This window comes from Vombatus ursinus, unplaced genomic scaffold (assembly GCF_900497805.2).
Source record: "Vombatus ursinus unplaced genomic scaffold, bare-nosed wombat genome assembly UNPS02014791.1, whole genome shotgun sequence".
NCBI lineage: Eukaryota > Metazoa > Chordata > Mammalia > Diprotodontia > Vombatidae > Vombatus > Vombatus ursinus.
In genome coordinates, this window is record NW_020954569.1 from 61623163 (window position 1) to 61649478 (window position 26316).

At 39.2% G+C, this 26316-nt stretch overlaps 1 protein-coding gene across 2 annotated transcripts in view; it reads left to right on the forward strand.

Annotated features, from left to right (window-relative positions):
* Positions 1-26316, forward strand: part of SETBP1 (SET binding protein 1) — a 480012-nt gene that overhangs the window by 228331 nt on the left and 225365 nt on the right. For both annotated transcript variants that reach the window (XM_027868892.1, XM_027868893.1), the window contains exons 3-4: positions 1688-1741; positions 25879-25989. In XM_027868892.1, the coding sequence (XP_027724693.1) occupies positions 1688-1741; positions 25879-25989 (165 nt within the window). The remainder of the gene's footprint in view (positions 1-1687; positions 1742-25878; positions 25990-26316) is intronic.

A 26316-nucleotide genomic window follows, 5' to 3' on the forward strand; every position in this document is an offset into this window, starting at 1 on the left:
TCTCTCTCTCTCTCTCTTCCTTTTCCAACAAGTCGTCTTACCTTTAGCTCTAAACTCTGGGACACATTGCTGGGTGGGGGGTGGCTTTACATTTATAAAATTCTACAAGGAGATAATATTTATAGAACACTTAGCACAGTGCCTAGCAGATAGTAGGCACTACATAAATGTTCATTCTCTTTCCTTCCTCTTCCCCTCCTTTGTCTACTTCTGCTTGAAGTTCTTTCTCAGCTTTAACATCATTTAAGCCTCATTGCCGATGTCTTCTTTTGGGGAAGCTGCAAAGCCCAGTTGAGCTTTTGAAATGGTTGTAGGCACTAATGCCCAGCATGAATCCCTCTCTTTCTTGAACCAAACAAAATATTGTTACAGCAAACATGAAATCTTTCCTATTTTTCACAGATTCTCTCTAGGCTTAACAAAACTAACCATCACAACTCCTGGAATCAAAATAAACATCTGTCCCTTCCCCCCACCCCATCATGTTTTTGTTTTTGTTTTTTGCTTTTTTTTTTAATTTTAAAAGCCATACACTGCAGGTATTTTATCTACAAATCAATAAATCATCCAGTTAAATAATACATTGCCTACTGTGTACAAATTATTATGAGATATGCAAAGACATATTTCTCTTTCTGTTTTTTTCTATGTCTATCTATGAAATGATATTTATAAAGCACTTAGCACAGTGTCTGCAACATAGTAGGTATATGACAATCCTTCCTTCCTTCCATCTGTCTGTCTATCTGTCTGTCTATCTGTCTGTCTATATAATTGAGTGTAAGTCTCTAGGGATTTACATTCTACCTTAGAGGGGCATGAAATTTCTTTCAACAAGACTATGTGACAGCAAGAAGTAATAGAAGGCAGTATAAGTGGCCCAGTGGGTAGACTGTCGGACTTAAGAGTCAGGACAACCTGAGTTCCAATGTGACCTCATATTTATCTGTTGTGTGAACCTGGGCAAATCACTTTACCTCTGTCTCCTTCAGTTTCCTCATTTATAAAATGTGGATAATACTAGCACCTACCTCCTAGCATTGCTATGAGGAAAAGATGAGATAATATTTATAATGTACTTTTCAAACCTTAAAATGCTCCATTATTGCTGTCATTATGTGATAAGTGTGAAATGAATAGTACAAATAATACATAATATTAAAATTCAGAGGAAAGAGAGATCACTGGGGCTTGGGGTGGTAGGGGAAACTTCTTGGAGAGAGGGTTACTATTTGAACTCAGCTTTGAAGAATGAGTAGGATTGAGACAGAGACATTCAGAGAAAAGACAACATAGGGAGGTGATGTGATTGATTAGGGTAGCTATTATGGTCCACTGGAAATAACCCTACATTTTGGCTCAGAGGAACTGAATCCAAATTCTCTCTGTCCCTAATTACTTTGTGACTTTGGGAAAGTCACTGACCCTTCTCTGGGCCTTAGTTTCCTTCTCTGTCAAATGAGGTCTCAGTAACCTGGAAGGTCGCCTCCAGCTATAAGTCTCACCCCTTCAATAAATTTTAGGGACATGGAGCATGGCTTAAGTCAACATGTGTCTTGGGTGGTTCAGCCCTCTGCCTTCAAGCCTACAATATCATGAGAAGGGTGTGAGGATCAGATGTCTTGAAGAGAATATGCACAAAAGTTTTAGCATATTGCTTAAATAGAATTATTTTGTCTTTCCACAGCTTCTTGCAGTCAGTGACCTCACAGCCAGTGACCTCAAAGGATTTCAGCCACAGGTAAGTTCCATTGACTTTGTTGTGTGTTTTGGGAAAAGAGAATGTCAGACAATTTGGCTATGTCCTCAGTGTGGATTTGGAAGCAGAAGCTCCAGTCTAAATTCTGTTTGTTGACCCAGGAGGCTAACCATTAGATGGTAGTCCCTGGTGTGCTTCTGTGTATGTGTGTGTGTCTTTTACTTTCTTTCTTTGATCATTAACAATACACACTCTTTTCACTCTCCCTCTTAACAGTATGTAATGGGAAAAACTGGGTCTGTGGGGCTGTCAGGTGGTGACCAAGCTCTGTGAAGGCTTAACCCAGAAGAGCCTGGGGGCCTTTCCTTCCTTTTTTTTTTTTCCTGCCCCCTTCTCTTTGAATGGTAGACTAAAATTTCTGTAATCTAAATGTGCAAATGCCTTGCAGTCATGGTCCAGTGGCTGGGTTAATCTCAGACCCCTGCAGTGGCAGATGGTTGATTTGCTGCTGATTCTAGTTAGGGAAATGGGCCACCTATTATCTCTGGCCAGGCGGCTGTTGGAAAGGATGCCTTGGGCAAACTGAGAGAAGGGGAAGAAGTAAGCAAATATTCTATGTGAGCTTCCTTTTGTACAGGTAAAAATGTAAAAATATATTTCCTTCCCCTTTTTTATTAAGGGAATTGTGCACATGGCCTCACATAGACATCTACACTTGAAGCAGACACACACATATACATATATCATATGTTCATCATATGAACATCTGTATGTTCATACACAGACTAGCACATGTTCACACATGGAATTCTTCATTCTTACATGAAATAATTTTTGGAGCATAATTGTTGCTTTTTTAAGTACATTTTTCACCAAAACTCAGTAGGTATCAACTGACATCTGCCACCACCATCTCCACCATCCCCTCCCTTCCCCCACACACAAAGTGCTTTTTTCCTCTTGCTTTGAGAAATATGTCAAATCTCATGCAATTTCAAGGGGATGAACAAATTATAATACTTTCATATCTTATCATACACCATGGAACACTTATTACCTTCCTTATGCACTTGCACTTAAATTATCCCAGCCACCTCTTCAGACACTACTATTAGATTGGTAAGCCAAAGGTTATTATTCTTGTTTTATAGATGGGGAAACTGAGACCAAGAAAAGTTAAGTAATTTGTCATGCATTTAATTAAGGTCATAGCTAGGACTAAAATCACTCCATTCCCAAGTGTTTTGGTGTCCAAAAACATCCCTGACTTTTATATGTCCTATTATTCTACTGTTCATTTTGTCAAATACTGACAAAAAAGTGGATGTTGGGTTAACCCTTTACCCCAATGTAGCTCTCAAATTTTCCTGTGATCTTTTTGATGAGATTTGACCCATATACCTTTTTGAGAAGTAAATAGCATACTTGTAGTACTTCACCTTTTCCTTCCCTTTGGATAATGTCTTTTTTTTTAATGTTGTATGGAAAGATTAATATTGTCTACCAATAAAACCAACCAAAATTGCTCAGGACCTGTTTATTTAAATTAATTTCAGTGCATAAAATATTCTGGAGAATTGAAGCAAAATAGGCATAATCATCTATTACTAGAAAAGCTCGACCACTGACAAGCATTTGTTAAGGACTGCTATATGCTAGGTTTTTTAAAATTCATTTTATTCTGAACTTGAGAAATAAAATAAGCATTTCCATAACACAGTAGAATAGAAAAAAAAGATGATTGCACGTAAAACTGCAAATCTATTATGTACTATTCTTTTTAAATAGATATCAAAGTTATGTAACTTTCTTTTTTTCTCTTTTTTCTCTCCACACCCCTCCCACCCCCCCATGGTTACCATTAGACACAAGTGTGTGTGTGTGTGTTTGTGTGTGTGTGTGTAAAATTATTCTATACATACTTCTATTTATCAGTTTTTCTCTAGATGTAGATAGGTTCTAAGTATATGGATGAAAGACTGAGACAGTCTCTGCCCTCAAGGAGCTTATGTTCTTTTGAGGATATATATACAATATATTCACCAATAGTTAAGTACAGGATTCTTACTTTTTTAAAAGGTGATGGGATGGGGCATTAACAACTGGGGAGACTGGAAAAGGCCTTGAGCTGAAACTTGAAGGGAGCTATGGATACAAGAGGTGGAGATGAAGAGGAGAGAATTCCAGGCATTGGAACAAGCTTGTGCCAAGGTACAGACACAGGAAAGAGAATGCCATGCCCAAGGAATACCAAATAGACCAGTTTGGCTAGTACATAGAGTTTGTGGGCAGCTGGGGTTAATGTTTAATTCATCTGGAAAGATAGGCTAGAGCCAGAATATTAAAGTTTTAAAAGTCAAACAGAAGAATTTTTATTTAATTGTTGGACTACTAGGGAGCCATTAATACATCTAGAGCAGGGGACTGATGTAATCAGACAGATGCTTTAGGTCTATCACTTTTGAAGATGTATAGGGGATGGATTAGAGAGGGGTGAAACTAGAGGAGAGGAGACCAATTAGGGAACTATTGAAATAATCCAAGGTAGAGATGGGAAGGTTTCCATGTGAATGGAGAAAAGGTGATATTGGTGAGAGTTGTTTTGGAGGTAGAATCAACAATTCTTGGCAACTGATTGAATATAGGGTGTGGCTGAGAGTGAAGAGTTGAGGATGACTTGTAGGTTGAGATCTTAAGTGACTGGAGTGTTGTTGCCCTGAATAGAAAAAGAATAGATGGGGAGTCAGATGGAGGGCAACATTAGAGGAAAAGATAATTGAGTCTGTTTTGGACATAGTGAACTTGAGATTCCTATGAGAATTTCAGATGAAGATACTCAGAAAACAGGTGGAGGTGCAGGACTAGAGGAATGAGGACTGGATATCTGGATGATGTTGAAGTGATTTGAAAGGTAAAATCAAGAAAAGAAAGTTCAAGATGGGTGACCCTGATTTTTTTTTCAGTTAAATATGAAACAAGGTCTTACTGAGAGGGATTACATAAATTTGTAGCAACTACAAGTTGCTGTGGATACCATAGTTATATGACTTTCTCTAGTAGTGTTCTATAGCCTAAGAACAGAAACAGAGAAGGCTGATAGTAGAAATTCAGGATTAGGATATAAGAAGGACTGACTAGTGAAAGGACAAAGGGGGCAAGAGTTCAAGGGTGGAAGACAGTCTAAATTTGAACTAGTTAAGTAAAGTGGTGGGATTTTGTAGGGATTAAGAGGGGTTTGACTGCCTGGGAAAGCAAGACATGGCAGATTTATTCAGGTAAGGATTGAGAGTAGATTTCAGAGGGAAGGCACAAAGAGAGGTGGAAGGACAGGAGGTTATGGTCAGCTAAAGAAATTTCACACTTTTGGATTGTGGAGTTGGAGGCCTTGTGATTAATGAATAGTGTTAAGAGTAAAACCATATTCATGTTTGACTGAGGTTAGTGTGAAGGTAGAGATCATAGGAGTTAAAGAGGTTAATGAAACTAGGAAGAAACAGCATTTGAAAGGGGCATTAGCATGTAATTTGAAGCCCTCAATTATGAGGGCAGGAATTGGGGTGGAGAGAGGAAGACTGAGGAAGGTATTAAGCACCTTGAGAAAGGAAGGAGAATGACCTGGGTGCCGATAGTTAACAGCTGCTATGATATGGAGAAGGAGATCTGGAGGGAGTATACTTCATAAGAGAGATTCTTGAGTTAGTTTGATAGGAGGAGGGTTTGGAAGTGGCAGTGAAGAATTTTTTAAAAAATGTCTTCTCCTTCTAGCTCAGTGTATTGTGGGGCATGAGAAGAAGGTACATCCTGTGCTGAAGAGAGTGGCCAGGGAGTAATGGAGGGAGACTTGAAGGAGCCGGAGAGTTAGGGGATGGAGAAGGATGGTTTGTTAACAGACATTAACTCCTGCCCCTAATGTTTTGAAGTTTTGGAAGAAATGTATGGTAGAATGAAATAGGGGTAGAGTTTGTGTGTGTGTGTGTGTGTGTGTGTGTGTGTGTGTGTGTGTGTGTGTGTGTGTGTGTGTGTGTGTGTGTGTGTTTGAGAGAGAGAGTGAGACAGAGAGAGAGAGACAGAATTTTGTGATCATTGAATGAATTTGGGGTAGATCTGAGTCAAGTCATTAAGGGAAGTTAGGGTTCTTTGGGTATCCTCCAGCCACTTTGAGGGCATGAAAAGGAAATTAGAGATGTTACTGGCATTTTGAGGCTATAAAAGGGATGTGGGAGATCCTCACTGTGTTCTGGCCTGGTTTGGTCACTGGTGTAACTCAGTTGTGCATTTCTTATGCCATTATGTCATTGCTACAAGGCAATAAATGCACGATGATTCCCCTTCCAGACTTATGTTACAGAGACCCCCCAAAAAAAACCAAAATAAAAACCCCCAAAACCCTGAGAATATTGTGTTGAGAATGGAGTGCCCAGATCAGATGCTTCTGTAGTGTGATTCGCGGATCAGAAGGACCCAGCTGTGTCTCAACTCAATGTTGTCCTTTTGGATACCTCTCCAAACAGAAACAAAACCCACCACCCCAACCCTGTGCTTCATCTTGACCTCCCTCCCCCCTCTCCTAACACCTGGCTCCATCCTTACACCAAAATGTTGGCAGCTGTATTTTCTTTTTCTCTCAGATGAACCTGAGCTCCACATGTCCTGGTGTCTGTAATAATTCACCAACATGTTCCCTTCCAGGAACTGTCACTGCCTTTCAGGAGGGAGTTTGCCATGGGCCTCTCACCATGATAACTGTAATCGGGCCTGTCAGCCTTCACACAGTCCACACTTATCACTTGCATTTAAAGGGATTTTTTTCTGGAAGCCTGTTACTGCTGCAGCCTCTTAAGGAAAATAGTCATGATTTCTTCACTAATCTTTGATGACTCCCAGCTTGGAAGTGTAGAGAGACACATATTTATTGCCAACTGGGTTTCAATGTCTGTCTGTCTCTGTGTTTACATTCACATCTTCAGATTGGGCCGAGAGACAATGAGAGTATAAGGTATGACTTTTTCAGGTCTGTTTATTTTCAGTGCAGAACACTTATCAGCTGAAAATAAACATGTAACTTGCAAACATAGCACAGCTAAACACTCTCTGCTTTTGGAGAGAGGAAATTCCCCTGTGGAGCAGGGTCTGGTCCATTCATTGCTTAGCAGTGCAAGCCAGTACTCTGAAGTCCATCTCAAAGTGCAAGAGGTGACATTCTGGTCCATTTTGAAATGCACAGTTGGAAAATTTTGTCAATTTCAAATGCAAAACAACTCCCCTTGCCTTTTCTCCCAGGTATTCCTCACTGGATCTAGTCCTCTTTCACTATTCACCCCAGAGCATATGCTCTCCAGTGTTTCAGAAGACTCATTGAATCCTATTTTATTCTCATTTCTTTGGATAGATGTAAAGGAGGAAAGGTCAGTTCTACTTCTCACTCCTCCACCATTATGCTTCCCTTCAACTTAAAAAAGGAGGAGTAGATTGTGGATTATCGTTTTGGCTAAAAATAAAAAAAGGTGTTTCCTTTTTTTCTTTTTAAAAATTAAATTTAGATAGAAGACATTATTGTTTATTTGGTTTGGTGATCTTATAAGTCTTAGGACTTGGTCTGGAAAAGGGAGATAGACTTACATTTTATATAAAGCGTAAAGGTTTAGGATGTCTTGATCCCTGCACGGATCACCTCTATGTCTCTGCTTTTTCCCATCTTCCCTTTTTTATTTTTTGTTTTTGTTTTTGTTTTTAGGCAATTGGGGTTAAGTGACTTGCCCAGCGTCACACAGCCAGTAAGTGTCAAGTGTTTGGTCCGAGGCCGAATTTGAACTCAGGTCCTCCTGACTTCAGGGCCGGTGCTCTATCCGCTGCGCCACCTCGCTGCCCCCATCTTCCCTTTTTTAGATCTTTCATCCAGTTGAGTCTCTAGACTCAGGTCTGCCTATGCCTGGTTATATGACTTCGGGCTAGTCATTCTACCTTAGCTTTTTTTTTTCTTTGTAAAATGAGCAGATTAAACTAGATGATCTCTAAATTGCCTTCCCTGTCTTAATGTTTTAAGATTCTCCCTCACCATGCCCCAGCTGGCCCTGCCAGCTAGGCCCTATGTACCGTGGGGGTGCCAAGGAGCCTTCCTCAAGATTGACTGGGCAAAGAGCCATAAACCAGACTAGAGACCTTGGCCTTCCCCTACGGCTCTGGCTGTCAGCACATGATGGCATGACCTGTTGCTCCAGCCCTAGCCCTCCTTCTCACTTTGCCCCTTCTAATATCCAGGTGAGTCTAGGAAGTTAGGTCAGAACCTTTGGCTTTGATCTTTGACCTCTTTTCTTTTTTAAAAGTGGTACTGACCTGATGACTGTCAGGTATCTATAGGCGTAATCTAGGGCAAATGCCAGGGGTCATGTTTATCATCCATAATCCAAATAAATTTGAAAATTTTGTGCCTACCATTTCCTGTAATTGCTACTTTTCCTATGAATATGGAAATGTGTGTGTAGCTATAGACACATGCTTTTATATAGGTATATAAGATGTGTGTAGACCTGCAGAGGAACCAGCTTGAATCCTGAGAGCTGATTGTTAAATTTTCACTGTCAGTGTTTATACCTCAGCAATCAGTAAACACTACAAATCAAGGCTTGATTTACTGTTTTGCTGACTGCCTAGATTTAATAAAGAGAAATTGGAGAAAATGTCATTAATTCAGCTGAAACTTTAAAGTTTGTCTTGTATTTTTTCAGAGAGGCATTTGTTAAGCATTTACCAGCAAACTATTGTAATGTGTCTGTATCTATATCCCTCCAATCTCCAATCTAAAGCCATTTTTGATTGATACTACTTACACTTTGTATACCCTAAACTCCCTATGAGTAAACAACAAAACAAAAGGAAACTATTTGGGACAAATAACAATGAGGAATCATGTGACTGATCTAAATTTTCTAAGTCCCTCTTTGTATTCCCTTTATGCTAGAGAAATCTATTGTTTTTAGGAAGATCTGCCACTCACCTGAGTGTTGTCTGTTTAAATATCTGAGTATTATACAATTGAGAGGGTTTTGTCTGCAGCAGTACTGGCTTTTAGAGTAGATACTAGAGGAGACAAAAATATGTTGAATTTGTATGACCTTTCGTCCTTTTAAGAATGTGGGACATCTGTTGCTCTAAATCTCCACATTTCTCATTCAGGAAGTGACTATCTGTGGTCTGTTTACAGAGAGCTCTGAGTTAACTAAATAGTAATGTACCTGTCATTGAAAACTACCATGCATTCAGTAGGTTCTCAATAAATGATTGTGGGATGAAACAGTGGTTTTGTTCACAAGATGTTATAAAATCAGACTTACCTTAGAATTTTTTGAAAAAAATGTGGACCATCTACTCCTAACGGTGAAAGGATCTGTAGTGGGCATTCTTGAATAGAGATGACAGTATTCATCTCAACACTGTAATATTAGGCATTAAAAACATTCAACAAATATTGTGGTTTCATCTGTCTAGTTGTTTCATGAAGCACTCCTACTAATGTGTACAACAATCTCAAAAAATAGTCCACAGTCTAATATTTTCTAGAGAGGAATAACCCAAAACCAATGACTCTAATATTATCTGTAGGAGAAACACTACCAAACCATTTCCAAGTCAATTAAAGAGGTCTATTTTTCTCAGTTGCAGGGATAGGATCTCAGCTTTTCTTGGACAACTTCTTGACATCTGTCACCAACTAAAGATAGAAACGTTTTTGCTTTCTTCCATTGTAACCTTTTATCTATTGCATTTCATGCTGAATACTCTGATAGGTTAGGACCCATTTCTTAGCCTTGGGGAACAGGATCAATATAATGATTGTCTAGTTCACTAACATTTTCTAGGTGCTACCTATGCCCATGAAAGTAGATGCTTCTCTCAAAAATATTAAGGTTCTAAGCTTGGAGTCCAGAAGCTTAAGGCTATTTAAAGATGGATAATGACATAGGTTTGGTCCTTCTGGGGCCAAGGAGAATAAATGTAATCCCTCTTGTACGTGACAGCCCCACACATACTTGCAGGTAGTGATTATGCTCTCCCACTTCCAATTGTTCCTCCTCTTCAGGCTAAATAACCCCGATTTCTTCACATATTTTAATAGCTTGGTCTTAAAGTCCTCTTGCCATCCTAGTCACCTTCCAGCTTTTTGGCTTGTCAGTATCCTTTCTACAATGTGGCACCAAGAACTGAGCACTGTACACCTGATGGGTTCAAACGTGTTCCAGGCAAAGGATCACTTCTCTTATCCTAGATCCTATGTTACTTTTAATGCTATGTGAAATCACTTGGTTTTTGTATTGCCATATTGCACTGTTGACTCATGTTGACTTTGCTGTCTGCTAAAATCCCCCATCATTCGAAGATTTCAGAAGGCACCCCCTTTCTACACAACAAAAGATAGCCTGAGTCCTGCCAGAGAAAGTGTGTTTGTGTGTTTGTTTTCTTAAACATCCCGCAACAGCAAAATGATCCAGGGGATTTCTGGCAACTATTTGTGATACTTACTGTTTGACAGAAGGACTATTAGGCGGTTGTTTTTAAAATAAATCTTATTGATACCTTTTGTCTTTATATTACCTACATTTTCCAGTTTACTCCCTCACCTCCAAGAAGTGATTACTTCTAACAAAAATAGCAACAAGAGGGGAGAAAAAAGACAATTCCACAAATTTAATACATCAAAAAAAGCTTGGCACTATCTGAAGTTTTCCATAGCCATAGCACCTCACCTCTGCAAACAAATATCTATGTGTTGGGGGAGGGGATGCCCTTTCATATCTCTTCTTTGGGGATAAATTTGGTCATTGTAATTTCACAGCATTCAGTTTTGATCTTGTTCATATTGTTCTTCATTTTAATATTATTGCAGTCATGGTGTATTATATTATACACAATTTTATTATTGTTGTCATTGTGTATGTTATATTCCTGGTTTTGCTTATTTTACTTTCCATTAGTTTATATAAATATTTTCATGCCTCTCTATTTCACTATAATTCTTATTTTTTACTCTTTGACTGTTTTCATTTATATTTCTTCTGCAGACCTCAAGTACAGAGGTAGTATTGTCTATTTTCTTTAGAAGCTGAAACTTATTGATGGTAGAGAAAGTGAAGAGTGAGAAGTATTTAGGTCATTGACCCAAGGCCACTCAGCAGGTGATAAAGCCATGTTAGTCAGACACTTAATAAGCATTTATTAAGTGCCTACTGTGTGCTAGGCACTGTGTTAAATACTGGGGATATAAATAAAGGCAAAAGACAGTACCTGCCCTCGAGGAGCTCACAATCTAATGGGGAAGACAGCAAACAAATGTGTCCCAACAGCTATATTCAGGATATATTGGAGATAACCAACAGAGGGAAGTCACCACAATTAAGGGAAATCAAGAAAAGCTTCTTGTAGAAGGTAGAATTGTAGTTAGGATTTGAAGAAAGCCAGGGAATCTGAGAGATAGAGATGAAAAGGGAAAGAGTTCCAGGCCTGGGCAATTTGAAAATGCCCAGAATCTGGTTAGCAGGTTTTTGAATGGATAGTTATCAGAGTCCTTTAAAAGATCCCATTCTTTCTTTTTTTAATTAATTTATTTTGATTTTTCAACAATCACTTCCATAAGTGTTTGAGTTTTAAATCTTTCTCCCCTTCCCTCCCCAAGACTTGTGTAATCTGACATAGGCTATATATATATATATATATATATATATATATATTCCTATTAAATATATTTTCACATTAGTGATGTTGTAAGTAAGAATTAAAACCAATGGGAGGAACCACCAGAAAGAGGAAACAAAACACAACAGAATAAAAAAAAATAGCAAATAGTATGCTTCGATCTGCATTCAAACTTCATAGTTCTTTTTTCTTTTTGTGGATAGTGTTTTCCATCACAAGGCCTTTGGAGATGTCTTAGATCCTTGTATTGCTGAGAAGGACTAAGTCTATCAATATTAATCATTGCACAACATGGCTGTTATTGTGTACAACATTCTCCTGGTTCCGCTCACTTCACTCAGCATCAGATCATACAAGTCTTTCCGGGTTTTTCTGAAGTCAGCCTGTTCATCATTTCTTATAACACAATAGTATTGCATTACATTCATATACCGCAACTTGTTCAGCCATTCCCCAATTGATGGGCATCCTCTCAATTTCCAGTTCTTTGCCACCACAAAAAGAGCTGCTATAAATATTTTTGTACATGTGGGTCCTTTTCCCATTTGTATGATCTCTCTGGGATATAGCCCTTAGAAGTACTATTGCTGGGTCAAAGGGTATGCACGTTTTTATAGCCCTTTGGGCATAATTCCAAAATGGTTGGCTCATTTCACAACTCCACCAACAATGTACTAGTGTTCCAATTTTCCACATCTACTCCAACATTTATCATTTTCCTGTTTTGTCACATTGGCCAATCTGATAAGTGTGATGTAGTACCTCAGAGTTGTTTTGATTTGCATTTCTCTAATCAGTCATGATTTAGAGCATTTTTTCAAATTACTATAGATGGCTTTAATTTCTTCAAAAGATCCCGTTCTTTAACCTTATTAAGTGGCCCAGATTTACTTGTAAGCATTTGCCCTCTGCATTGCTCTTTCAACAGTGATCCTATCTTGCCCTGTCTGGAAGTACAGTGGCTGCTTAAAGGTCCGCTTGACTGACACAGAAGCTTTGACCTGCTGTATTCTGACCTGGGCTGGTTTGTCCCTCTGTAGGCAGTCTAGTATTCTGCTGCTCTTAGGGGCTACCTGTAATGGTGTTAGATTTGATGCAGACACCCAATCAGCTCTTAGCTCCACTGTAACATGGGACTACTACACTTAAGTAACCCACCAACCTCAGCCTTCCCAGTAGAAAGGAATTGCAGGATCATGCCATCATGCCTGGCCTAACCTCCTCATTTTATATAAAAGAAAATAGAGAGCCATTCTATAGAAGAGGAAATATAAGAGAAACGACTTGCTCATGGTCACTTAGATAATTCCTGACTGAACTTTGTATAGTTTTTCCATGATGCCACAGTGGTTAATCATTGTGTGACAAATTAAAAATATGTCCTAAATAGCATGAAATTTACTGCCTTCTTCAAGAAAGAGAAAATTTGATCTTCTGGATTATTTCCTGAATCAGTAGAAGACTAATGTTTGTTACTGACTAAATGGATTATCTCAAGATTGTCTCGTAGTTGGCTAATTCTGGAATATTCACTTAGCTTATCTGGTCAGTCCTCTTTCCTCTAGAAAGAGCCTTTCCCAAACCTTAGATTGTTTATAAAAGTTTACTCCTTTTCATCTTTTCCTTCTTTTTCTGAGTTGCCTTTCAACTTTAAATCTATAATCCTATGGATCTGTGAACCTTTGTTTTAGTTTTTTTTTTTTTTAATACCAATCTCATATATATCAGTGATATTTGCTTAGTACTGATTGGTTGATGTCCTGTATTTCTTTGTAGGTACTCTGTGTGTGTTTGTGGGTGTATGTGGGTGTGTGTGGGTGTGTGCGGGTGTATGCATACACATGCTAGTGGTAGTAGTGTCTTCATTGGAAGAAGATCTTCCTACACATCATAAAATCTGTTTTTCTTTCTTCCAAACTGGTATAGTGGACATGCGGGACATTCTTTCTTTCAGTTTTCAAGGGGATCAGTGAGCTCTGAAATCAAATGATAAGGTTTTTATATGAACCAAAAGGCAGTGGGGTGAGCTACATTTGAGGAATGAAATGAAGTGGAATATAGTTCTGATGATGAAGATTCAAAATTAGAGCAATTCCAGCCCTATCACCATTAATGTTAGTGGTAACAGTGGAGAAATTGGTTAATATTAATATGATCATTTTAGGAAGGAAAGTCTACTTGTGGGTCTAAATTCTGTGCCAGCACCCATATAAAATAATTACAATTTAAAAAGCCAAACTTGGGCCGTCAAGAAATTGCTACAGATTTGTGTAGGTGTGTGTGTGTGTGTGTGTGTACATATGTATATTCCATAGCAAGGAATTTTTTTTCCTAAAGCATCCTATAAATTTTGACATGTTCATTGGCATTTAGATGCTAGAAAAATGGAGCCATTGGGTGCCTTTTGTGTGCACAGTTATTATGCAATAGACTACTTCCTAATTGAAAAGTGACTTCAACATATAAGAGAAAGAATGGTGGGGAAAAACAACAAACCTCATCTTTATTAAAAGAAAAGTAAGGTGGCAGAGAGTATCCATAATTATAATGACATACAGTGACATGTGGCTATTTTGTCAAAGCTCCAAGGGATATCACATAAGAAATTGTTGAGTAGTCACCAAATGAGAAGGCTGCCAAGTAAAAGACTACCAGCAGTTTCACTGGTTCATTGGCTGATGCCATCCTACAAATCAGCTTCTGCTGGCTTCGGCTCATATTTAGGACTGATTTTTCTAAGTCTGTGTTGCCATGGATGTTGTTCCAAGGTATGTCTTCTTTTGTGACCTCATGGAACATGTGTAGTGGATATAACATTTTCCCCCTGAAGTGATTCCAACTTTGTGGTGGATTTCTTAAGGAATGCTTAGGATCTCCTATTTTCCTCTCTCTTTCTCTCTAATTCCTAGGGCATTCATGTCATTTGTTTTCTTTACCATAGAGGAGCATCTAAAACTCTTAAAAACTCAGTTGATATCAAGTAGTTCCATAATTTCATATATTTACACACATGTTCCCTTCACCTTGGCACCATCCTGCTTACTATTTTTGGTGGTCAGTGTACCATGGATATTTAAACCACAAGTGTGATTTTGTTGCAGTTGATTTATAATTAACATTTTCTCTTAAGGAAACTATGTTTTCACTGGGAAGTAATGTAACCATTTAGTACTCACCTTGGCAATATTTTTATTAGATATATTTTATTAGTACTGGCATTTACTCATGGAAAGAGAAATTCTGCAGGTGTTTCCCAGAGAGTCTGGCACTTGGATGGAGTATTCTCAATCATAATAAGTTCTCGTGGGATTAAATAACATCTTGAGACACTACTGTGGAGGTATTTTCATCTCCCACCTTATGGATGGTGCATAACTATCCAATAACTTCTTATTGTAGATGTGGGTATATGATACATAATCCTGGCCCTCCAGAAACTTGTAGTCTTCTCAAGAATACAAAATATAAATATGTGAAACATTGTAATAATACTTTGATACAATTTCTAAGTGGCTGGCAGCTCGGATGTATCTGTCAAGGTCAGAGTTTCACTGAGGGGCACTATAACACTGGATTACATTTACCGTAATGCCAATCTTAGCCCCACCCCAGTTATTTTAGTATATTACTAAAAATGATTGGGAGAATGAAGAGTTTAGTCCTAAGACACCAGGCATCCTTCTAAGGTTCTTGATCAGGCAAGTAATACTTTCCTTCATATTCCAACATGTTGAATGATGATCTGTTGTCCATCTGTAAGCAGGTTTAGCTGAAGATAGTGAAGAGAACTATTCTGCGTGTGGATTAATACCATGTCCCTCCACTCCCTCTCCTCCATGGCTGTGAAAGTGCAACCAATTTCTCACCTAAAGATCAGCCCTTCATTAGCTCTCACTTCCACTCCAGCATCCACCTGCACCCTTTATTACATTTCATTCCAAATACTTTAATCAAGCAGAGAGCCCTCGTGGAAGCTTCTAGTCGCTAATGGCCAGGGGCTTGCCTGAGCTTTTGGCCTCTATGATCATTAAGCAACCTACAGGAAGGTCCCATTGTTTGATACTGTGGTGTTTCAGCCATCTACTTTACCTGGCTCTTTTTGAGTCTTGGGACCCATTTGCATGTTAGTGTTGTAGGGAGAGGGACAGCAAACTATGAGTCAAAAGACTCATGCATTCTTGTTCCAGCTTTGCCAGGGACTTTCTGTATGATCTTGGGCAAGTAACCACCACAGTTTTCTTATGTATAAATTTATGGATTGTGTTAGCATAGTGCTGTCAGACTCAAAGAGAAATGAGGCTGCTTCATAAGAAAACCACATATCAGCATTATCTATCTTGTATTGTATTTTCTGTCGATTTTGTAAAATATTTCCCAATTACATCTTAATCTGGTTTAGGTGCACTTGGTAATGTTGTGTGGGCTGCATACAGCCTCCAAGACATAGGTTTATCGCTGGCAGGGACCTCAGAGACAATCTAGTCCAGTCCTTTCATTTTACAGATGAATAAATTGATATCTAGAGACATTGAATGCTTTGCCCAAGGTCACATAAGTTAGAGAAATGCAGAGCCAGGATTTGAACCAAGGTCCTCTTGTTCCAAATGCATCATACAGACCACTCTAAGTATCCTTCCTGTTCTAAAATTCTGTGACTGTAATTCCACAGATCATCTTCTAAACCTTGTTAATCTTTCTTGTTTCTATATCCAGACTTGACCCCTATATAATTTTACCAATAAGTTTATACATCTCTGACTTTTGTCACTGAATCCCAATGACACTCTCAAGTTGTTTTTTTTTTTTTATATTATGTATTGAGTGCCATTTTCTGCTTTATAGACTTTTTAAAAAGTCAGTCTTGGTGAAGAAGAGATTTTTCAGATCTCATCACTGAGTGAGTTCTGAAGTTTCTGAAGCTTGACAAAACCATAGGTGGATTTGAGGAAACAGAGGATGGATTAATGCAAATTTGAAAAGCTGTAGGGAAAGATTTGTCCCAATAGAATAGCCAGATTCAAAACTCTCCCCTTAATAAGGTTATAGGCAACCTTCACCTCACCCTGGGAACCCAGATGGCCAGAGGACCCTCAGAGTCCTGGGGAACATGTCTTGTTCCCTTTGTCTTTGGTCAGAGGCATCTCATGCCCTTCTTCATGTTGAAGGAGCTTCAGCCCTCAGATGAGCAAACCCATTCACTTTGGGGCCCTTTCTATGTGCCCTGTCATGCTACCTGCCTGCTTGCAGAAAGGAAGCCCCTATCTACCTTTCTAGTCTTGTTTAACATGATTCCCCTTCATGAATTCTACCTGTCAGCTATACTGTTGTCTTCCAACTCTGCGCATTCACACAAGTCATGTTCCTCCATGGCTGAAAGACTGCAACATCTCCTCTCTCATTCTTGCCTGAAACTTTATCTGTCTTCATGGTTCAACTCATATGCCACTTTTATACTTATCTTCTTATGTGTTGTCCTGTCTCTAGTGGACTGTAAGCTACTTCAGGTCAGGGGCAGTTTGGTTACACATTTTTATTGTTTAGTCATTCAGTCATGTTTGACTCTTCCTGACCCCATTTGGGGTTTTCTTAGCAGAGATACTCGAGTGATTTGACATTTCCTTATCCAGCTCATTTACTGAGACAAACAGGGTTAACTGACTTACCCAAGGTCACATGGCTAGTAAGTATCTTAGGTGGGATTTGAACTCATGAAGATGAGTCATTCTGCTGTGCCACCTGGTTACACATAGGAAGTACTTAATAAATGTTTCTTCATTTGATTTCCATTGATTTGAATCAATAAATGTCAGGAGGCCCCTACAGTGAGTCCAATTAAGTCCAAGCTTAACAGCTTGCCAGGCCTAGAAAAAAATTCCTTCTAGCCATCTGCTTGCTTGGGCTTACAGACTGTGTTGCTTTGAAAAGTCTGCAAACACCCTCCACCACAAATTTTCTGATGCTTCCCTGATAATGGGAAGTGTTTTAGTTTGTGTGGGTGCGTGTGTGTGTGTGTGTGTGTGTGTGCATGTGTGAGTGTGTGTGTATTAACCCTTATACATAAATTTTTCTGTTATACCTCCCACAAACCCAAAAAAAGTACCAAATCTGTAGTATAGCCAGATTCTCAGTAGGTGCCCAATATGGTATTAGAGTAACTTTTTAATGTACTTATTTTTACCCTTATAGCAAACTTTTAAAGGTCCCATAGCCCTCCATAGTTCAAGCCTACCTTGGAAAAAGTAACACCTGCCATTACTCATAGCCAGTCATATAATAAAAACTAAACAAGACCCAGTGAAGTCAGGGTAGAGCACTGTAGAGCTACAAACACAGGGCTTGTAGCCAGCCTCCCAAGACAATGTGGCTAAATCATGGCATTTCCCAAGAGAACTAAAGTAATTTTTTTCTCCTAGTGTACTTTGGAACATGGGATCTTAGATTTAGTGTGAGGATACTTAAAGGCCTTCTCATCAAACCTCCTAATATTTCCATTCTCCTAATATTACAAACTGAAAGCCCCAAATGGTTGTGTCCAAAGTCAAACAAGTACTTAGTGGGAGAACTGGGATTCAGACCCATATCATCTGATCTCTAATCCAGTGATCTTTCCACTACACCACTGGTAAGGGTATTGGAGGGAAGCTCAAACTGGTCACATCTTTGTTTCATACATAATTAATTCCAGAATGTTTAATACAATGGAGATTTAAACTACTGGAGAAGGTGAAATTGGGGGTTTGTTTATCCCTGAGAAGAGAAAACTTAGAATTCTGATGCTTTATTGATTTCTTTTGTTGCAAGATTTGTTTTTTTTCTTCCAGCATTTAATATTTTGTCACTTAATTCACATATAAAAGGTGGTTATGAGGTTATGGGACTGATATTTTGATAAATGTCTCAAAACTTATGCCAGTAACTGAGTGTTGATACCTCTAAACAATTTACTATAAGGGCAGTGATGCTGAAAACTAGCTTGAAATTACTCTTTAGAAATTGCCTTTCAAAACATTTGATCAGCTGGGCAAAAAAAAAAATCAGTTTTGGGATTTAGTAGTCATGTTTTGACCTAAAATATCACTGCCTACCCAGTACCTAATTCACTAGATTAAGCTCCAAATTATTATTATTATTATTATTAAAATTCATATCTACTGTCCAAAAGCAACGTAATTCAAATCCTTTCTGAATCACCAAGTGACACACTATTGTGTGCAAGACACAAGAGATACGATTATAGAAAGAAGGACAGAAACTCAGAGTTGGAAGAGACTTCAGAAACCTATTGGTTCAATCTGTACCTGAATAGGTATCTTCTCTACAACTTCTATAGAAACTAGTCATTCATCTTCTCCTTGGAGACCCCCTCCCCCATTGAATTCACTGTGGGACAGCCCCAATTTTAAGAAGATTTTCCTTGTGTCAAATCAAAATCTGCCTCTCTGCAACTGGGTCAACCATTGTTCTTCTGGGGCAAAGCAGAAGCAAAACGGATCCCTCTTCCACATGACAGCCCTTCATACACATATAGTCATTGTGTCCCCACAAGGCCTTTTCTTCCCCAGCCTAAGTATCCTCAGTTTCTTCGATTGATCTTCCTGTATAATCTCTGGTCTCCTGAGGACTTGCCTCTAGATATGTCTCAGTTTATCAATGACATAGGTGTCCAGAATTGAGTATAGTGCTCTAGATGTGGTCTGCCTAGGGTAGAGTACAATGAAATAATTAACTTCTTCCTTCTACAAACTTTCTTCTGTTAATGTTCCCTAATATTCCATTCAGTGTCTTGGCTTCCACCTCACATTACTGACTCCTCCTGAGCTTTCAGCCCACAAAAACCCCAGTGTTTTTTTACTTGAACTGTTGTCTAGCCTTGCCTTTCATACTGTACTTAGAGAGTTTTTTTTTAACTTACACATAAAACTTTATATTTTTTCCTATTAAATATAATTTTTCTAGATGAGAGGCAGCATGGCATAGTGGATAGAGAGCTGGCCTCAGAGCCAGCAAGAGCTAGATTTAAATCCTATCCCTGATACTACTGCCTGTGTGACCCTGGGCAAGTCACTTAATTTCCTAGTGCTCTAGGCAACTTTTGAGATTATAAATTGCAGAGAATGTGCCAACCTGTTTTATGGAAGAGAAATCCCTCATCTGGGAGTTCCCTATATCTTGAAGTCACAGGTTCAGTCCATATCCCTTATTAGATGTAGTCCTTGAAAATTTTTAGGATACCATTTCTCTTACCCATTGTCTTAGCTATTTCACACAGTTCCATATTATCCAGAAATTGGGTGATCCATTCCTGCCATAATCTAAATTAATGTGTTCTAAGGGTGACACTTTTAATCTCTATAAAGTCTCTTCTTTCTACACCCAACTTGCCTTTACTTGCCCTTTTGTTTGCATACTCTCTTCCCCTCCTCCCATGAAAGTAATGTTTCCATTCTCTAATTTTTGACCATACTCATCATTTTTGATTATAGGTTTCTCCTTTGAATTTATTTCACTCACCCTTATATCATAGTTATTTATGTACATTTTGCAGGGTCCTTGATAACAGGTCTCATGTTTTGTACTCCTCTTATATCTGACATAGGATTGAGTCCATAGAATTTGATCCATAAATAGCTGATTTATTGAAGTAAATTAAAAAATGTTTTTGAAGTAGATGCTAAATATGGCAACCTCACCTATCTTCTAGGGAAACAACAGATAGTTTAATTGTATATGCCTAAGAATTGTATAGTTTTTTCATTTAGTTTTGAGAAACCTCAAAAGGACAGCTAGGTCACTTGGTGGATGGACTGCTGAACTTAGTATGAAGAAGACCTGAGTTCTAATTCAACCTCAGACACTTACTAGTTGCATGACCTTAGGCAAGTCACTTAACTTCTTAGTCTCACGTTCTACATCTATCAAAAGAGGGTAATAATAGCATTGGTTGTTGTGAGGATTAAATGAGATAATAGATGTAAAGCACTTTGTAAACCTTCAATTGCTATATAAGAGCTAGTTATTATCATGGAAAGCATGTGTAGAGTGATGCTTTGATGCCTAACTTTCCATTTCTTAGTGTTAAATCCTTAAGCAGATAGATTTAGTTCCTGAATTCCCCTCCCATCATTCTCTTATACTTATAAAAAAAAAATTCCAGGCCTGTTAAGTGAAAATGCAGGGATTTCTTGACTTCTTCCTTCTCATTTGGTGCTTCAATCAATCAGTTAATCAACATGTACTTTAAAAAAAAAAAAAAACATCTCCTATGTACTAGGCAGTATGCTAGGTACTGGGATATAGACCCAAGAAATAAAACTCCTATCCATAGGAGACTTGCCTGAATATTCATAAGGAAAAAGCACAAGTCCAGTGATTTATCAGTTTGGAAAATCAACAGGAAAATGAGATTTGTACTGTAAAGTGGTGGAAGCCCTCTTGAGTAGGGACTCTGGCTTATCTGGCTTTTTGAGAGGGTTTTTTCCTTCCTTTTCTCTCAGATTTTATAAAGTGACCTTCTTCACACCCATAAACTCAATCACTTCTGGTCATTCCCATTGTCAGCTCTCTGAAAGTGATGCAAGGGCTGAGGTTGGGGCTTTCTTGGGTCCAGGTTTGATGGGACTTAAAAGTCAGGGTGACAACCATAGGTACAACAACAGTGCCGGTTCTTTTGCATCTTAATTCCAACAGTTAGTGGATAACTGCCATATGGATGACAACAGCTGTTAGATGAAAAAGAGGGAGAAAAAGTCCTTAGCCCCAGCTCAGACCCTTTCTGAATTTCATAAACATAAACATGGTAAGTTTCCTGATTTGGGTTAGGAACAAGAATCCCAAAGTGGGCTGCAGATGCCTGGTGTTACAGGACCAGAAATTTCCAGAAAGTTTCTGGGGCAAATGTTGACACTCAATAAATATTGGTTGGTCGAATGCAATGGAATCAATCATAGGGATGTGTTTGTGCCAGGGATCAATTCTGTCAGTTCTCCCTCTACCTATATATAGCCACATCCAACAAAACCCTAACATGTCATAGCATCACTGTAGGGCTTATTATGGGTCCTTACCAGTTTCACTAGCCTTTGCCAAAGTATCAGCATCATTTTGAGTTTGAATGTCACTCATCTCTTTGTTACAAAGAGGAATACAGCTGAACCGGAGAAATATAGAGCTTTCAGTGACACCTGAATACCAACCATCCACGATTATTACATCATGAGGACTGATACATCCCTGCTGCTATCTTGAAACTCTGGCAGGGGGAGGGAGGAGGTAGCTTTAAAAAAAAAAAAAGGATATAAAATCTTAGTCTGCAGAGACAATCCGTTTCATTCCTGATAAACTCCAGAAGAAAAGAGCAATCAGCCCGATGAGAACTGAACAAATTAAATGGCTGAGTATTATTTCAAAAGGGGAGCACACAGGCAGCATCAGAAATTTCCCATCAGCTGTAATAACGCCAATTACTTTGCCAATTGCAGATTCCATCGTGATGTTTTTAGGCCAATCAGGCTTCGGACCCTTGCCGGGGCCTGATGGGTTTTGTTTACTCAGAATGTTCATTTGCAGCGAGTCTCTTGCACCAAAAGGTTTAAAACGCTGCAAGTGTTCTCTCTTCCCTGTGTTCATTTGCAGCCACTGGGAGATTATCAATGGAGGGTTGAGGAGGAGGGGGGAAGTAAGAAGTCTGCTAGGACTAATTCTCCATCCTACTGCAGTTCCCCTGGTGCTTTTAAATGGCAAGGTACACAGCTTAGTGGTTCTCAGGGAGCATGGCGTTCTCTCAGAAAACCTCTCCATAGATTAACCAGCCATCAATAAATACATATTTCTGATGACCGACAAGGATTCTTGGCATGTATGTGAATTGGACAGCTCACCATTAAATAGCAAGCATGAACATTTAGCTCTGGTTAGGCAGAGCCCGCCAAGAGTTCATTAAGTCTTAAATACTGACAAATGGGGGAGGGATGAGGGTGAGGTAGGGGGAAATGATACAGATTTTCTACTTTAGGCTGAATGTCAAGCAACTGGTGCATTTCAAAAATGTTACATGATAGTAAGGGAGGAGAGGGAGCCTTGCTCGCCCCCATCCCCAACACATACATTTTGGCAGATGAAATTAAATACATAAAATATAATCTGTCTTGGAGATTTTGCAAGAGCATTATTTGCTGTTTATATTTGGTGCCATAGAAATTAATGGGTGTGTTGCTCTGTTCACTTTGGGAGAGAGCTGTGATTTATCTCTCTCTAATTGAGGAAGGGAGCTAATCATGAACATTTAAGAGCTGGCCTCTTCTTGACTGACAGCTTGAGTGTAAACTGTATCTGTGGCTACTTTAGGCAGGAAGAAGAAGAACCTGAATGATGATTTGAGAAAAGGGATGGTCAGATTCCTCCCCTTTCTCCTCGCCTCCCCATGTGTCCCACAGTTTTAGTGCCTGTTAGTTTCTCTTGCCTGTTGCCTTTTCGCTACTTCTGCTTCAGTGCTGGGTTTCTGATCTTGCTGCAGAAAAGTCACTTGGTCTCCACAGCTACCCAGGCTTTGTGGCCCATGCTGAGTCCCAGCCCACCAGCTCTGACTTCGGTGCCCTATTCTCGGTTCCCTTGCCTCTAAGATCTGGGCTGTCTGCCAGGGCATTCATTCATGGTGCATTGCACCTCACACCTGGGTATGTCCTGCTCTTCATCTGACAATTTCTAGGGTAGAAACAGGTCCTGTTTAGAGAGAGGCAGATGGGGACTGGAAGGGAATATCAGATTGTTAATGGCAAGGCTCAAGCTGTGGCAGGACTTGGTGGAGAGAAACTCTGATAAACTACAGATAATGCCTGCCAGGATATATTTTTCTCTTCCCTTTCTCCTACCTTGAAAAGAGATACTTGAGGCCATTTTGTTTTGATGCTGTCCCTTCGTCCACTGGTAGCTGTTCAGATAATATGTTGGGCTCTCAGATAAATGTGTAGAGGAGATTGTCACCCTGTGAGGCCAGGAATAGCCCTGAGGAATCCCAAAAAAATGTGCAGTACCAAATTGAGGTGAGGATATCAGATCCTAATGCTGATGCCTCAGTATCAGTCGCTGTGTGGCAGACAGGTAGTTGTCCCAGCCTTGAGTCTTCTTCTTATCATGAATTGGTAAAGCTTTACTGGCCCAGCTGTCAGTTTAGACTTCTTCATTTGAAAATGCATGCAAAAGAGAAGGTTGGATAGCCTAACTTACATAGTATGCAATTCTCTAATGGCACACAGTCTTCTAAGGAGGGCTTGGATATTCTGAGATGGAACTTTTAAAAGGCATCCCTTAGAGAGGCTGATGTATTTATTATTCACCATGTAGGGTACTATTTTTAAAACCATGAATTAGCAATAGCCTTGCAAATAAACCTGGGCTAGTTCTCCCCAGTCCACCCCCCCCCCCCCCAGAAAAAAACTAACAACAACAATAACAACAACAAACCAAAACCCACCATATCCCATGCAGTCCTCTTCTCCAGTCACTACTATGGACATATCAGAACTCTAAGAAATGCATGACCAGTAGCAAGAGATAGTGTCATGTAGGAACTAGAGAACCAGTCTGAAAGCACGGAAGACTTGGGTTAAAGGCCTGCCTCTGACACTTAATGACTGTGTGCCCCTGATCAAATCAGTACCATAGTTAACTCTATACAGTGGTTAGTTGCAAAGCTAATGTGCTTTGGTAGAGAGAGTTTCTTCATAAGAGTTCTGAAGTTACAGGTGTAGCTCTCCCCATTCCCCCCAATTTTTTTTGTAAAAGGAAGACCCATAGGCAGCTAAGTGGCATAGTGAATAGAGTACTGGATTTGTAATCAGGAAGTCTTGAATTAAAATCCTGCCTCAGCTGAGTAAGTCACTTAACCTTTTTCATCTTCAGTTTTCTGATCTATAAAATGAGGATAAAAATACTGCCCATATTGCAGTGCTTTCCAGACCATAAAATGCTATGTAAATGCTAACTGTTCTTCTTAATAGTCATAACTGTAATGAGCTTTTCCCAAATTCAGTCCTGTATCTTGATTTTAGTCAATAGTAATAGGTCAGTTAAGAGCAGTGATTAAGATCCTGGAGGTATGGAGCCCACCACAAGCTTCAGAGAGAGATATTAGATGTTGTTTTACAACAGTACAGTCCCTGCCTTAGAGAACTTGCAATCAAATGAAGGAAACAGAACAAAGCAAGGAAAAGATGGTGAGGTATATCTGGGAAAAGGATTCATAGGCAAGGATAACCTAATGGTGTCAAGGAACAGAAATGCTTCTGTGTGAGGTTTTTGTTTGTTTATTTGTTTTTGTAGGAGGTTATATGAGGGTCTGGGGTAGGGTAGAGGATGTGACGTGAGGAGAGATGCATGGATCAAAAGTTTCTGAAACCCTTTGTCAGGCTAGCTCAGAGTAAGTACCAGTGGGGAGAAGTTAGAGGAAGAAGGATTTTATTACATTATGAAAAATTATCTTAACCATCAGAGGTATCCAGAATGAGAATGAGGTCTTGTCGTAAGTACTGAGCTGCCCTTCATTGGAATGCTTGAGGAGAGGCTAGATGACCATCTATCTGGCAGGCTTTAGAGATTTGGGGGTGAGATGGGAGATTAGGCTGGGTGACTGGTAATGTACCTTCAAGCCCTAAGAGTCTTTGAATTGGTGAGTGAAATCTATATGCTAAGTGAATTGTTGCCTAAGAGAAAAGTGTGATCAAGTCATCGTGAAGTCTGAAGGGAAGGCCTGAATTCCACAGGCTGGGTCTCCCAGTCCTGAGCCCAAAGACTTTACCAATAGCTTCCTCTTGCTCAGTTTAGATGAATGGAGGTCATGGCCTAGATGAAAGTAAAATCCCTGAGCAATTCTAAAAGGTCTAAAATCTTGGACAGAGAGAATGATTGTTTCTCAACTTTTCATAGCTGATGTTACTTGTAGAATATGCTAATGAAGACAGGTTTCAAATGGCAAACTTCTATAAGAAAAAAGCGTTACATTTCTTCAAAATATGCTTCAAGGAATGAATGATAGAGAGGATCCTTATGAATGAATAACAGCTTCAACACCTAAGTAAATATTGATCATAGAATACTGGGGAAAAATAAAGAGCTTTATACTAAAGATATACAGAACTGAATTTGTTGGATTTAAGGAGTTGGACTGAAAGTCAGGCAGCATGGGTTTTAATCCCTGCTTAGCCTCTCGTTACCTTTGTAACCCTGGGTAAGTCACTTTAACCCTTTGGACCTCAATTTCCTTATCTTTAAAATGATGGGTTGGCACCAAACGATCTCAAAAGTCCTTTACTCTTTGTGTGCATTAATGTCACAGCTGATCCCAAGGGCCATGAACATATCAGAATGGGAAAGCCAAGGCTGTAGATTTTGTCAGCTGGGAAAAGTATGTGTATTTTTAGAAATTGGGTGTCACATTGTTACCAGATATTTTTAATCTTAAACTTCAGAACCTAATCATGTTATACCTCATGTTTAAGGTCAAAGACAAGCTCAGTATGGTTGAGCCAGAAGGAATTGGCCGCGCTCCATGTATTGGGTCAAGAATTGGGTGTCCTCAGAGAAAATGTCCATCCTGCAAGAAGAGTTCGGTAGGTTGCTTTATAAGAATTTACCTGTCACTTTGATTCCTTGCAAAACTCTGATTTTATCGTTTTACTTGATTCCTTCTGCTTGATTTTATGTTCCATGAAGGTTATAGGTCTTAATTCATTTTTATGTTTTCCCCCAACGTCTCATAGAATACACTGTCTGCATAGTAGGCCTTTTATCCATGTTTGTTAAATTCGCTGAGAGTCCAGGAAGACCCATCTGTGTATGTATCAGTTACCTCTTGATGCAGAGAGAAGTGTATTCTTATTGTCTCCAATGAATTATGGATCCATATCACTGTGGCGTCTACCAGTTTATCTCTATTC